At 28.8% G+C, this 16,123-nt stretch overlaps 1 protein-coding gene across 3 annotated transcripts in view; it reads right to left on the bottom strand.

Moving 5' to 3' along the window:
* Nucleotides 1–5,586, bottom strand: part of LOC125869320 (probable trehalose-phosphate phosphatase H) — a 7,175-nt gene extending 1,589 nt beyond the window's left edge. The window contains exons 1-10 of one of the 3 annotated variants that reach the window (XM_049549888.1): nt 5,448–5,586; nt 5,082–5,330; nt 4,357–4,497; nt 3,001–3,072; nt 2,813–2,908; nt 2,296–2,352; nt 2,003–2,104; nt 1,264–1,411; nt 1,085–1,155; nt 316–408 (exon numbers count right to left, since the gene is read on the bottom strand). In XM_049549888.1, the coding sequence (XP_049405845.1) occupies nt 316–408; nt 1,085–1,155; nt 1,264–1,411; nt 2,003–2,104; nt 2,296–2,352; nt 2,813–2,908; nt 3,001–3,072; nt 4,357–4,497; nt 5,082–5,318 (1,017 nt within the window). In that variant the 5' untranslated portion in view covers nt 5,319–5,330; nt 5,448–5,586. The remainder of the gene's footprint in view (nt 1–315; nt 409–1,084; nt 1,156–1,263; nt 1,412–2,002; nt 2,105–2,295; nt 2,353–2,812; nt 2,909–3,000; nt 3,073–4,356; nt 4,498–5,081; nt 5,331–5,447) is intronic. The other 2 variants (XM_049549889.1, XM_049549890.1) reach the window with 2 other exon arrangements.
* Between the last annotated feature and the right edge of the window lie 10,537 nt (nt 5,587–16,123).

Below are 16,123 nucleotides of genomic sequence, written 5' to 3'. Positions count from 1 at the left end.
GAGGGGTAGGGGCTGGCGGGAGGGTGTGGTAGGGGTGGAGGTGAGGGTGAGGTAAACAAATAAAAAAAATTGAAGTTGAATGTTTTTTTAAAAAAATAAGCATTAAATTTATTTTTCCTTTAATTTGAAGTTGGAGGAAAGTTTTGGAAAATGTTTTCCTTAATTTTGAAGGGAAGTCATTTTCCTTAAACTTGAGGAAAATGAGTTGATTTAAAAAATATTTTACCCAATCAAATATGAAAAAATTGAAAAATATTTTTCTTCGTACCAAACACACCCCTAATGTACTTTGCTTAAATGTTTAAAGATTCTCACCTCAGAAGGTTCTTGTAAAGAATAAGATGCATGTGTGTCTTTTGGAGTTTTTGAGACGAGAATGCCTAAACCTTGCCTTCTTTCTCTAAGTACCTATTATACATGCAACATATAATTTGTTTAATAATTAATAAATAGTTTAACTTCTCAAAGTAATAATTATCAAAATCTATCTAAAATTATATAATAAATATAATTTAAATTATATTTACTAATAGTGAAACATATATTTATACAATCATGTTATTACAAATAAATCTATAGATAAACACTAATTGATAATTTGATAAAAATAGTAAACGAACCTGTTATCACAAATTAAAATTTGCTGATAATATAAATAAGCCATTACATTGTTAGTGTGTACACTATTAAATTTATTATTTTTTCACTGAAATTTCTCTATGAAAAAATTCCGTAGCTATTTTCACAGATATTTTGATTGAATCGATAAAAAAAATAGTGTTTTCGTATGAAAAAATCAGAAAGCTTCCTGATATTTCAGTGAGAATCTGTTTCCCCACCATGCCTTTCCCCAATAAATTGGTTCGATGTAAAAATCATATTTTTTATATAAAAAAAAATCACTGGATTCACGATGGAAAAGGAGCTTATATTAATTTCTAGTAGAGGTATAACCTACATCCTTATAATTATTCATTTTAGTAACTTAAAAAATTAAAGGAAAATTAATAAAACCTTCTAGGAAAAAATTCTAATATACTAAATTTTTATATTTAATTAAAGGGTAAAGAAGAATATATTAAACCTTGAAAGCATCTTCATCTGTTCGATCATCACCAATATAAATAGGAAAGACATCATTACATTTAGCATATCCTGTTGAAATAAGATTAATAATTAATTTAATTTCTTCTCAATATTTTATTTTAGTTATGATAAAATTAAAAAAAAATTATGAATATTTTAAAAGTAGAATATTCTTACCAAGTGATTGAAGCAAAAATTGAAGAGCTTTTCCTTTGTCCCATTTAATAATAGGACGGATCTCTAATACTTTTCTTCCTTGGCATAATTTAAGCTTTGGATATTCTTTTAGCACTAGACTTACTTGTTGTGATAATTCATCCCATTTCTGTTACCAAAAATAATAATAAATAATTCATTATTAAATTAAATTAAATATTTTCTTTAACTTTTTTAAAGTTGCAACTCTTTTTAAAAGAAAAAACCTTAACATTATTTGTGCTTTATATAATCTTATATGCTTTCTCTAAACTATAAAAAGATGATGCTTATTTTTGTTTAATTCTACTTTTGAATGGGCCATGGATATGGATTATTATATATTAATATACATAGAGAATGTAATTTTTTTAAAAAAGTAAATTTCACAAATAGTCGTCTATCTTTTAGCTTTTGTAATTAAAAAAATAGTAATTATATTAAAGTTCTAATTTCTACGTGTGAGATATATATAGTCATGAAGTTTCACTCGTAATCCAAGATACTGGCTTTCTTTTACGAACAACGTTGAAAAGTGTTAGTAAACTATTTTTATGGGTTTTTTTTTTAAGACGAACTTTGAATTTTAATTTGCAATTGTAAGTTAGTTATTATTTTTACTAGATCATTCCTTACTTATATCTATCAAGAGATTTACTTGTGTCAGTTGTATGAGACATATAAAAAATTTCGAAAAATAATATTTGAAACTTGTTTATACCTTTTCATCGACGCAACGGAAATGCACAGACACACAAAACTTATTATTCTCCACTCTAACACCTTCAATAGACTTTGTTTTGTCCAATAATTCTTTGTAAACCTGAAAAAAAATAAAATTATTGTAAATAAACTTTGTAATTTTTTGTTTGACCATGAATTTTTTTACTTTTTTCGAAAGTTGAACTCTTAATTTTTAAATATTATTTTTCACTTAAAATTAAATTACTATTTTAAAAAAAATTTACAATCAAATATGGTCAAACGCTAAATTTTTTATGGAACTAGACTGACCTCAACAATCATTGGAAGAAATTTACTTGCTGGTTGGAAAAGAACAGCTTGAGTTCCCTGAATGTCAAACATGAAAAAGAAAATATATATTAAGTAGAGTTTAATTTTTATACATTAATATTTTGATAATATAAAAAATAATTTATACTATCAGCATATATATACCTAAAAATAACAATAAGTAATAGTGTGGAGAGTTATAAACCCAAAAAAATAAGATAGGTAACATGCTATCGTTGATTAAGAACACACCAATAGTCAGATGATACAAATTTAAAATTTGAAATTTATAAATTTTTACAACGATTTAAATTTAATGTTATAATATAGGCAAATTTATTGTCAAATATTTATGTATGCAAGCATGATAAAATTTATTAGGCTTATGTGAATGGTAACCAATCCTCTCACTATTTTTCCACTGAAATTTCCGACTGAAAAATGTTTTATTGTTATTTTTATAGATATTTTGATTGAATCGGTGAGAAAAAAAAATTAAGTAATTAAGATTACTCACTTTCTTACTATATTTAGAACCTTTTGATGGTCCTTTTATATCCATCCCATGGCTTCCAGCATAGTACAACTCTGCTAATTGTACAAAATTGTATACCTATAATTATTCAAAAATCAAAAATATATAAATAAATAAATAAAAAAAAACAACAACTATATAAACCTTAAAAAAATAAAAAAAATGTATACCTTGTCTCTGCATCTCCCACTAACTATAGCAGTAGGGAAATATCTAGCAAGTTTTCTCACTGTTCCTCTCATCTGAGAATGGAATAAACGCCCATTAGAAAATATGAAATTAGCTATAGAATTTATCGATAATCTCTAGTAAATTCATCATTAAATCTCTCTTGTTTATTGAATTTTCACATAATCCGTTGCTAATCTATAGCTTAACGGTATTAGCACGGAAATTTTATTATTTAACTACGAAATTTTATCTATTGCTAATGCCTTATATTTCTGCTAGTAGTAATAAAAGTACTTGAAGAGAATGAAGATTTTAAGTCGCATGTCATGTGCACATTATGTTGAAAATATAATTGAATAAATAAAAATTTGATCACTAATGATTTAAATTTTTAAATAAAATAGTCACATTCACACCAGGGGCGTATTTAGAGGGGGTGCCGTGGGTTCACGTGAACCCATGCTCCCCTCTCGAGATCATATATAATAGTGTTATATTTTTAAAAAATATTTAAATATAGATGTGTGAACCCACGTTTAAAGTATCATATAATAATACAATAATGATTGAGTGCACCCCTCTAAGTAAGGATAAAAATTTAAGTCTTATATTTATCTTGTTCTTTTGAGTAACACCTCCCCAAGTGGTTATCAATTATACTTTTGACGTTTCAACTAATTTTTCTTTTGTTTTTTTTCCTTTAATCTTTCAAAATTTTCAAGTGTCTTACATTGGAAGTTCCTAAAAAACTTTGCACTATATGATTTTTATATAATTAAATCAAATGTGTATATTAAAATTTAAAACTAATAGTATTATTTATTTTAGACCTATAATTTTTAAAATTTAATGGTTCATATTAAGAACCTAAAAGTCAAACTTATCAAATTTATATTTAAGATGCATTTTTTCGTATTCGTGCACCCATCTTGACGTATTCCTGGATACGCATCTGATTCACACAATTTAAAATGATCGATATCATAACAGAAAAAAGGCATAAGTTCGAGTCTTATCGCTATCCATTATCAAATAAAGGAATTTAATATGCTTAGGTTATGGTAAAAAAGAAAAAGACTCGCATATGAAAAATCGTGTTGAAATACATAATTAAGTAAATTAAGATATATTCTCTCTAACTATTTAAACTTGCAGATAAAATATCACACACTTTCTCATATACTGAAAATAATATTTACACAATCAAGTCAGTTAAAACACAAGGAGCACTCCTAATTTTCGATGGATATCGTCCCATTGGGAATTGACTCGTTATTAAGGAATTTTCAATGGAAAAAAATTTATCAAAAATATTTTCGACAAGTCAATTTTGGAAAAATATTAAACATACTTACATCATCAGACATGAAAGCTTGATCAGGGTCATCAACAATGGGAGAAAGGGTACCATCATAGTCTAAAAACATTACAATTTTCTTCCCTTTAGAAACACTTATTATATCTTCAAACATGTCAACTGCTGATGGATGATGCGCCTGTTTCATTTTTAACAAAAAATAATTTAATTTCTTTTTTTAATCTTGATGATCTCAAAATGTCCATATCTATTACATCATTGGGCAATAAAACAACATAATGTAAAAAAATAATAATATAAAAATACATGTAGTAGTCATAATTTTCTTTGAGGATTTAAAATGCCATAATTAGTTTTTTATTTATCAAAGTGACAAATACAAAATTTTGAGTTTACAAGTTTTAAATTTTAGAAATGATGACTTACTGAATTATGGGTGAATTATTTATATATATTTTGTGAATAACTGAATAATTCTGCCAAACTTGAGCTAAATTAAATTCTAGCTTCGTCTCTAATTTACACGCTATTAATGTGTTTTGAACATATAACTCCCTCCGTCTTAAATTATCTGCCAACCTTTTCTTTTACATGCCCTTAGAATATTAATTAGAAGATACATTCTTTTTAACTCATAACATCACCTCATAATTGTGATACTAAGGATAAAATAAGACAAATTATTTTGAACTTCTAAAACGATGAATAATTTGAAAATTATTTTCAGAAATCACGATAACAATAGATAATATGATTCCTCACCATCCAAGAAGTCTTGTCTTCATAGAGATTTGTGGACATATGATGAGTAGGAGAAGAAGCTCTCATTGAATCAACCCAAGATTTCATTATTCTTGGATCACCATTTATTTCAACAAGTGTTTTTCTTGAAATACTATTGATGTAACTTCCCCGTGGCGGCGGCGGTGGTGGAGGTGGCTTCTCCACCATGGTGGGATTGACACATGATTTAGCATTAGACAAATTCTGTTTAGTCATTATTGTAACTACCTACACATTCAATAACGAAAAAAAAACAATTAAAAAGAATCAATTTTTCTAGAAAAAAATATAAAATAAATCACAAAAATCAATTACGTAGAACAAAGAAAATATTTATTTTTTTACCTAAATTTGTTGAACCAAAGATGAGTGGAACTACAGAGCAATTGTGATTCTTGATCAAGAATAGCAAAGAGGTGAGAGAAAGAGAGTGTGTGAGAGAGATTTGGGGTGGTTTTTAGTTATTTTATAATTGTTACTGGACATTGAGGGGTCGATTAGAATTATGCAAATATTAATAATACATATATTAATAATATATATTAATAATGTAGATATTAGTTATATGGATTTTATCGAAGAAATTTGAATGAGCTCCCCCAATCGTATCTCTCAAGATAAAAGAAAAGATTGAACATGATAGGGACACATAATTTAAAAATAAATAATACAATTTATAATTTAAAATAAATTATTAAAAATTATATTGCTATAAATTTGAGGGAATATTTTGGAGTGGGCTCTTATGCCACAGCCCACATCGGAAAATATTGAATCTTTGTCTGACGTGGTGTCATGCCACATCAGTAATTACTTAATTTATTTTACTGGACATCAGTAATTAAAAATGTAATTTTTATTTTATTTTTAGTAGTATAAACTTTGAGTTTTTTTTATTTTTTATAATTGTGGTGTCTGGGGTCAACTTTCGCGCACCTCTGAGTTTATTTCACTAAAAAAGAAACAGTCATTTCCAAAATAGTTGGAAATTCTATTATAATGATAGCGGTGAGAATTGATTTTCGTACGCCTTAAAAATCAGATACATTTTTACATAGTATTTAGTACTAACAAAGAGATTCAACCAATTTGAATTCATACGGAAAAATTACATATTAAGATAAAAGCATACGTTCACTAATAAAAACGACTCCATACTGAAAACATTCGTATAACAGACAAATTAAAAGTTCCAACATAAAAGTTAATCAATCTAACGATTATTTTATAAAATAGTCTTATAAAATTCTCAAATTAAAAGTTCCATAATTCCCCACAGACACCACCAACAAAGTATGAGATTCTTGTAATAACAATATCCAGTCATCATGTCTGGAATTTTTCACATATTGCTTTGCAACTATCTTTATGTTTTATTGAAAAGAATAACCAACTTTTTTAAAAATTCCTCAATATATATCTCTCTTTGAATTTTTTTTTTCTTTTTTTGTAAATAACATTCGTGATAAAATTATTAGTTTTATTGTTTCTTAAAGGCAAAAAGTATTTTCTTCGTCCTAATTTTTGTAACACTTTTCGAATTTGGAAAGTTAGACATATGTATTTTTAATCATGATTGTGTATTTTAAATATTTAAATTATAAATGATTGTGACTTATAGTATCTTGCAAGCCGTTTTCATATATATAAATTTTATTTCAAAAAATTTAAAGATTTTATATCTGAATTAGTAATTAAAATTAAAAAATTAACTTTCGAAATTTAAACGACATTATATAACTTGGGACATAGTGAGTAATAAAAAGAAAATTAAATCTTAACTAAGTATATATTAATAAAAGAATTATTTTTTTCAAAAAAAAAAAAACAATTATCTAACTTACATTGCAAAATTATAGTTCATATATACTTATAAAAGTTCTTTCCAATGTTTGCATATTTAAGTTAAAACTTATATAATAATAATATAATAATAGGTAGTTTTTAAAATTATTCACATTATATTGTTTACTTCTTAACATATAAGTAAATAGCTACTTATATTGCGTCACATTTTGCTCTCATGGCTGTCGTAATTTTTTATTCGTTTATGAATAATTTATTTAATGGAAAGGAATATATGCAAAAATTATATTAAATATATGATGAAGGAAAATTAAAAAGAAGTAGTAAAAAAAGAAGAAAAGCTACTTGAAATTGTGATTGTCAAGCTTCCCTTCCCCAAAAATAATTGGGTTGGAATATTCAACAGAATTATACTTTCTTTGTCCTAAATTATTGATCAATATTTTAAAATTTAATTTTTATATGATACGAGAAGAATGACAATTAATGATATTTTTTATATAGTTTTTGAATATTTTAGTTTTAATTTTAAAAATATTTAGTTAAGTAAATTTCAATTAGCTTCAAAACTTAGTTAAATTGAGAGTAAATTTCTTAAAAATCATGATGGAAAATTATGTAACAGTCACTTAATTTAGTTTTGTATCGACAAATCATTCAATATATGACTTTTTTCTTATAAATCACTTAGCCAAATTTGTCATAAAAAATAAAGGGCAAATTGCAGAAATCACATACTTTTAAGGTAAAATTACAATGTATCTCTTAAAAGTTTATAATTACAGAAATCCCTCATTTTTGCGCATCAGATTAGTGTATTAGCGGTTATATTATTGTATCTCGCGCATCAGATTAATGTATCAGCGCTTATATTATTGTATATCGCGCATCAGATTAATATATCAGCGCTTATATTATTGTATCTCGCGCATGTATCAGCACTTATATAGCTCTGATACATTAATCCGATGCGCGAGATACAATAATATAAGCGTTGATACATTAATTTGATGTGCGAGATATAATAATATAAGCGCTGATACATTAATTTGATGCGCGAGATACAATAATATAAGCGTTGATACATTAATCTAATGCACGAGATACAATAATATAAGCGCTAATACATTAATCTGATGCGCGAGATACAATAATATAAGCGCTGATACATTAATCTAATGCGTGAGATACAATAATATAAGCGCTAATACATTAATCTGATGCGCGAAAATGAGGAATTTTGGAAATTTGTAAAACTTATAGGGGATGATGGTAATAAGTAAATTAAAATGTGGGATTTCTGTAATTTTTTCCAAAAATGAATTAATTTTTGAATGTCAAGTTGCGCGCATTTTGTACGCCTAACACATGTCCTCTTTTGTGATTTGCATTCTATTCTATTCTTTAAAAAATATTTTATACTTTGCATCCAAACATCTTTATTTTCGTACAAATTAAAATAATGAAACTACTCTTTTTTTTATTCTTTCGTAAATGATATGCAGGTACCTCCGACATATTTTTGAGACATTGATGCTCCTATCGTTCAAAAACTAGAGTATATATGCCATTCACTCTAACGGAAGACTAAATAGGGACACGTGGTGCTATCTTATCCGTCGTTCCGATATTTAATAAATATCGGATCGGTGAATAATATTATGACATGTGTATGTCTGTTAGTATAAATGGTATATTAAAAATAGAGAAAGGACAAATATATCTCCTGAACTTTCGTAAATGGTATCTAAATACCCTTCGTTATACTTTTAGAACTCTGATGCCCCTACCGTCTAATTTTTAGAGCGTGTATACCCTTTGGACTAACGGAGGGACACGTGTCATGATCTTAACAACCTATCCAAAATTTATTTAATTGCTATCGAACCCAACCTCCCTTGCTCTAGCGAAATAACTGAGGTAGCGACCCTTCATCCACTACTCACCCATCTCTCCCTCACTGGTGCTCCAATAGCTCCGGCGAATCGAACCAACGACCTTCAAATGAATTTATAATCGCAAAACTCAAAAACTTTTTTAGATGACTTAAACTTTGAAAAATGAAGATTATAGGACTAAAAGCCAAGAAAATAGATCTGTGAAAATCGAAAATCAACAATACATTAAGCAACCTTAGGGAAAACATCACATACTGAAATGACCTTCGGGAACACTTCCTGCATTTTTCAAGACAAGAACATCGTGTGCGTCAATTGAATAGAAACTGAACAAGAATCAAGAATTGTAGTTGTTGACATGCCAATATCAGGAAAAAAATAATGAAAGTCTTAGTACTGATATTCGTACCAAAGCGAAGGTTCTTAGTTTGATTGGCGATTCAAGAATTACTTGAGCTTTCCTGTATGAATTTCCATTTCTAGGGAATTTGATGCTAACATGGTTAGAAAACTTTGAAGTTTACTTTAGGATTAGTTCTCCGTCTCTTGATAACTTGGTTATAATTTCGGAGCGGGTCTTAAATTATTTGGGTGGGTTTTTAATTCTTAGGGTCAATTTTTTAATTGAAAATAAAAATTAAATAAATTTTGGATAGGTTGTCAAGATCGTGACACGTGTCCCTCTGTTAGTCCAAAAGGTATACACACTCCAAAATTAGATGGTAGGAGCATCAGAGTTCTAAAAGTATAACGGAGGGTATTCAGATGCCATTTACGAAAGTTTGGTGATATATTTGTCTTTTTAATAAAAAATAGCTCGATGGAAAAATGTTGGCATATTTCAATATCTTTTTGCAATTTTTCTTGATAAGTTGAACGTTCTACGTATCTTTAGTTTAAAATCAAGTTATTTATTTTAGATTTTTTAAGTTTTCTGTTAAATTAAAACTAGACAAACAAATTTGGCCAAAGTCATCTCCAGCCCCCTAAAGATGTCCACATAATTCATTTAAACACCTCAACTAAGGCTAGTACCTATTAGACACTCTAATATTAACAAATATGTACTTATTGAACACAAAATGATAATAAGCTTTTAAAATACTGTGTGTGTAATTCACGCACACTATCTGTAAAAAGTAACCAATAAAACTACAGCATGTGGCACATGGCCCCAATCTAATGAATATTCAATTTAAAAAATAAAAATAAAAACTCCAACCATTAATAATCCAAAAAATTAATTAGCAAAAAGGAGAAAAAAGAAAAACCCCATCCCCCAACAAACCCACCCATCCACCCACCTTTCTTCTTCTTCCCTTCACAGGCCATCCTGACTCCAACCACAAATCTCGATTTCTCTGGCGATAATAAAAAGAAGAAAAAATAAAATATCTCCCCCAAATCCACCCACCTAATCATTTGCCTTATCTTCTACTTCTTCATCCTCTGTTACTTGTCATTTTCTATTCCTTTAAAAAGATTAATTTTTTTCTTGTAATAAACTATGGGCTATTGAAATCAAGTCTAATGCAAACAGTGAAATAAATTATGAAGCATGATAGATTAATGGAGTAATTGTTGAGATTTTTTGTAAAAAATAAATCGACGTTGATAAATTATTTCAAAATCGATAATGAAGAGAAATCAAGAGGATTCAAATGAATTATATCAAATTTTCTGATATCATTTTAAATAAATGGTTGATAATGTTTGTTGATCGAAGTGACCGGCAATAAAGATTGACAGAGGTTGCTTTTATAATTTCAATATCCGTTTTTTTCTTATTGCAAATTCGATTAACAAATTCAATTTTATTTTATAAAGAGTGAAAAATAAAAACGATGAGAAAAAAATAAACAAAATTTAAAAAGCTTAAAATGGGGTGAAGAAGAAGACCATTGGTATAGCCTACAGGCATGGGGTGGGGTTGCTTTCTTTTTGGGTTAAAAATATTATTTTAAATAAATAAAAAATTAGTTATTTTAATTAATGCATGCCAGTCATTAGGACAAAAAAAGTAAAGTTTATTCTAAAAACAAAATTGGGACATATTCACGCGCTACTAGGCAGTGAGATATACTTATTTTGCCACATCAACATTTTGTGCTTAATAGACACATGTTTTGAACCATTTAAGTGTTTAATAGGTACAAGCCTTAGTTGAGGTGTTTAAATGAATTATGCGGACAACTTTAGAGGACCGGAGATGACTTTGGCCAACAAATTAAAAGTTTAAAACCATAAAATTACCCTTTAACTAGGATTTATTTTGAAAGTTCTTTTTTAACCAAGAAGACTGAGACAAGGACACGTACTCAATTTAGTTATCTTAAAAGTAGTAGCTTTAAGCAATTAATAACAAAGGATTTTGTATGAAATTATTTACAACAATAATATAATTATTGCTATATTATATTTAGTAATAATATTAATATAATAAAAATAGTTATAACCAATACTTTTATAAATATCGTTAAAGAAAAAATTATTACTACTAAATATCTTCTTCTTCTTTTTTACTGTAGTGTGATTAGCTAAAACAAAAAAGGGTAAAATTAAGAATAAACCAACTTTATGTTAACTAGCTTCTTCTTTTTTCTGTTTAAGTTGATCTTTACTTTTAAGTCCAAAAAGTGAAGTTTAATGTGATATTAGAAAGCTAATAGATCTTTGATTTTATTCTTAAACTTTATGTTATCAAATTCTTAATTAGAATTAGAATAAAGTGAAATGGTCTGGTGGACCCTTATACTTGTATCAGTTTGTATTCTGAACCCTTCTACTTACACCTTTGTCATCTGGACCCTTAAACTCAATAAAACACAATTTAACAAATCCCTCTGACCATTGACCAAACTTATGTGTCTTTAAGATGGTTGAGTTGGCGAAAGTGTGTGACTCACGCATCTTAAGACGAGTGAACAACTTTTTTAAGTTAAAAAAATATTAAAATTATAAAAGAAATATTTTTTTAAAAAAACAATTAATTAAAAAGTTATCTCTTCTTCCAAGCTTAATTGCTTATCTTCATCGCCGTCTGAGCAGTAACCTCAAAGGAGCAGCAGCCATGGCGAGAATAAAGGTTCATGAGTTGAGGAACAAGTCGAAGGCAGACCTTTTGGCTCAGTTGAAGGATCTGAAGGCGGAGCTTGCTCTTCTCCATGTTGCAAAGGTCACCGATGGTGCTCCTAACAAGCTATCCAAAATCAAGGTGGTAAGGTTGTCAGTTGCACAGGTTTTGATTGTCATCTCACAAAAGCAAAAGTCAACTCTTAGAGAAGTTTACAAGAACAAGAAGTACTTGCCTCTTACAAAAAGTTTGGCCAGATCTGGTTGTGCGGTGGCCAGATCTACTTGTGCGGTGGCTTAGGTTGTTGTTATTGTGGAGGTTGGAGGAGGAAAGAAAAATAGTGATGGTATGCGACGGAGATGAAGACGGGTGAGGGAGAAAGTTGCACAAGTGAGATTCTTGATGAAATCTTGAGAGTCTCCATTGATATTGGAGTTTTTGGGGGTAAAAATTTGCAGAGGCAAGAGGTTTGCTTCAGTCCATGTATGGAGGTGTAATGAGCAGGTTTGTCCATTTATCCACAATTCTCGAATTCTTTGTGTTTACCGCAACAAAGGCCGTATTTTTGCTTTTACTCTTACATGTAAGCTCAAAACAGTAAAAGGGAATAAACCCAGCAAGGAAAATAGACCAATTTCAGTTCCAGGTTCTGATGGTTTGGCGCCACCAGTTGTTGAATTGGAAGAAGGGTTTGTAGGAAATGGTGGAAGGAAGGTGGAGGAGACGAAGAATGGTATTGTTGGTTTTGAGATTGTGAAGAAATTGCCCAGAAAAGTTTTGGGGATTTTGTCCAATTTGCCTTTGGCTATTGCTGAGATGTTTGATATTGCTGCCTTAATGGCCTCAGGAACTTTCATTGACCAAGGCGAGGCTCCAGATTACTACTTAAGGGAGAAAGTATATGTGATTCGCCGGCAAAAATGGCGACGCCGGTGATGGCTTTCTTTTGGTGGTGAAATAGTGAAAATAGGGAAAATTAGAAATGCCAATAATAAATTAAAATGTTATTATTTTATATTTTATTAAATAATTTTGGTTAATAATTTTTGAAAAATAGTTATGAAATAATTATGATGTGGCATTAGTATATGTGACGTGGATATGACATGCCAATTATATAAAGGAGAATGAGCTACACACATGGTTGGAGGGGCATAAAAGTCTCATTTTATTTGAGTTTAAGGGTCCAGATGACAAAGGTGTAAGTAAAAGGGTTCATAATACAAACTGATACAAGTATAAGGGTCCTCCAAACCATTTCGCCTTAGAATAACAAACATAACTTGTAGTACAATAATGGAATATTATTAGATATTTCCCCAAACAAGATGTTAGCCAATGAAGTATAAACTTCTGTCTCTCATAGTTGTTTCGTGATGTTTATATGCAAGCCTCAATGTCACGATCGAAGTTCATGACATGTATATTATTTTTCGTTTTAGTTAGACCTTAGGATTTTTCTTATGGACTACTTTTATCGTCAAATTTAAAAGCACACATCTTCTAAAACTTGCATTATGCGTTATGGAGTATGTTCTTCACTTTCCTTTTCCATATCAATATGAGTTTATGCACCCTTCTTTGAAAGTTTATCAGCCTAGAAGTCATCGGAGGAAAATTATATTATTTATACATGGTTAAAATAATTTTTTAAGTACATATAGTTGATGTTGAACCCTCTTCGGCTATTTCATGTACCTATTTCTTTAGATTTTTGAACCCCGTTATTGAAAATTCTGGCTCCGTCACGACTTTACGCTCATTAGATCACACTTTGAACTCTCTTTTGAGGAAATTTAGGTAGTTTGGTAGTTAGAACTATAGCTAGTTGGCAATACAAAAGATTAAATAAAAAAAAGTTGAAGTCTAAAGTGAATCAATTGGAAAATTAAATGCTTCTTCAAGTGCCCTAGATCCTTTAAAGAAAAAGAGTGGTAGATATTTGACTTTAATGACAAGGAATTTTCAAGCATTCAATGAATGAGTATTAATTCTTATGCTACCTATGTGTTTGTGTTTATGTATGTAAGCATTTATTCCAATCTTTTAACCTTGAGAAAAGACATAAATTCACTCCTAAATTTATTTCGAAAAGTCAGTTACACGCTTAAATTACTATAGCGATCTATTACAGACCTTTATTATTCAAAAAAGAAATTTTTTACCCCTTATAACTGACGTGGCAAAAAAAAAAAAAACGTGTTAACTAAAATTAAAGTAAAAAGAATAATCAAAATTTTCTTTCTACCCATACCCCATACCCCACACTCCCCTACTCTTCTTCTTCTTCTTCATCATCACAGCATCCCCGCCTTATTCTTCTTCTTCTTTATTTTTTTTTTTACCATTATTTTCCAAATCTGATTTCCATCCACCTCACCCCATCTCCACCTGAATCCCCTATCCCCCACCCCCCATCTCTAATTATATTCTATTTTAATGATTATTTGATTTCACCATTTTCATAATATCCGATTTAACTCTTCGATTTTGTTGGTGGTTGATAAAATTGATGATTGATTTTAAAAAATATAATGACAAATATGTAGGTAATATTAAATTTTGTGGTGGATCTTTATAATTTTTGTGGGAAAGAAAGTGATAGCGTGATTTTGATGGCGAGTTTATTAGTAGATGGTGAAATTTGTGGTGGGACAGGAGCTTGCAAAGCTTAAAAAGAAGGCTGCAACTTAAGTAGTGACAATTTTGAAAGTTGTAATTTCACCTTTGCGGATATATCCTGAAGAGAAAACTTTGTTTGTTTTGTTTTTATTTTCTTTTCCATTTTTGCTTTGTTTTAGATTTGTTGGGAAGTTATTTTTTTTATTCTATGATGGTGAACGGTTTGTTTCAAAGAATTTGTTTCTTATTGCCTTGTTGCACTAGAAAAAAGAGAAGATTTTTATCGTGAAATATATAGATTTGATATTAATATGATGGCAATGTTAGTTGTTTCAGGGTTATGTTTATCGAATAAAAAACAATTGAATGACATGACATATGATGTGGCAGTGAGATGACATTAATGCGGCGTAAGTGAGATACACTTTTCATTGTGAGAGTGGTACTATACATCGCAGGTAGTAAATAAATTCACTTTTTAGTAGTATAGATGTGTAATAGGTAGTTGTGATAGTTTAAACGTGTAATTGACTTTTCAATATAAGTTCACGGGTGAATTTATATCTTTTTCAATCCATTCCTAGTTTTATACAAGCGTATTTAACTTGATACAAAGTTTAAGAAAATATTAAATATATCAAATTATTTTGGTGACTCATATTTTGGAGCAACAAAGTAATTAGAGGTCTTGAGAATGAAAAATATTATGTTGAAGCGTTGCCCCCAAAAAATGTATCCTATGTGTAATATACGATTTTAAATTTAGTCAGATTTTAATATGAGTATCAAATATTAAGTGGAGAAAAAAGAGAGTAAAAATGTCTTGTATTTCTCTAAAAAATGATTCGAATAATGAAATTTTGTATCAGATCGATGATTTGAGAATAATATAACATGTGTAAGAAGCTAACACATTTAACCTATGGACCCTTTAGAAATGTTGTATATGTAGCCGTCTAAAGAGGGTTGATTCCAATTATGTCAATGAATTGGTTGTCTAATCTCATTTATTCTATAAATTATTTTAGTTAATGAAATAATATATTTATTCCTTACTTTATAAAAAAATATTTATTTGAGTTTTTTTTAAATGGTAGGCACAATAACTGGGTAACAGCTCAAGAAAGAATTGAATTTTCTTCTATTTTCATCTACTATTAATTTGGGCCTTTACCAGATAATGTATCAGAGAATAGGAGAGAGTAAAGATTTTTGTAATTTTTTCAAATGGTAGGAAATTTTAGAAAATATAGTAAAATAAGTTGTGTATTTAAGTAATTTTCCCAAACTTTATTAGTTGCCTGTCCAAAAGCCATTCAAAATATTGATTTAGAGAAATCTCATTCTTTTGCTACAAGAAATTAAACAATTAATGCAATGAAAGAAAGCATATGCACAATCTCTCGAAATTCAAAAAATATAAAGAAGTAAGCACAACGCTTAATATCCATTATATATATATATATAAAATATAAGTTTAACCTTATATACAATGAAAGGAGTTTCATCAGATGAACCTCCTTTTGCCCCTAACTCCGCGACCCTATTGTCAAATGATCAATTCTTTGACGAAGAAAAATACTATGCTTCAAAAGCAATTAACATTATCTAGTAAATCTAGA

Source organism: Solanum stenotomum, chromosome 6 (assembly GCF_019186545.1).
Source record: "Solanum stenotomum isolate F172 chromosome 6, ASM1918654v1, whole genome shotgun sequence".
Taxonomy (NCBI): domain Eukaryota; kingdom Viridiplantae; phylum Streptophyta; class Magnoliopsida; order Solanales; family Solanaceae; genus Solanum; species Solanum stenotomum.
Note: the sequence above shows the minus strand (reverse complement) of the source record. Positions and strands in the feature narration are given on the sequence as shown.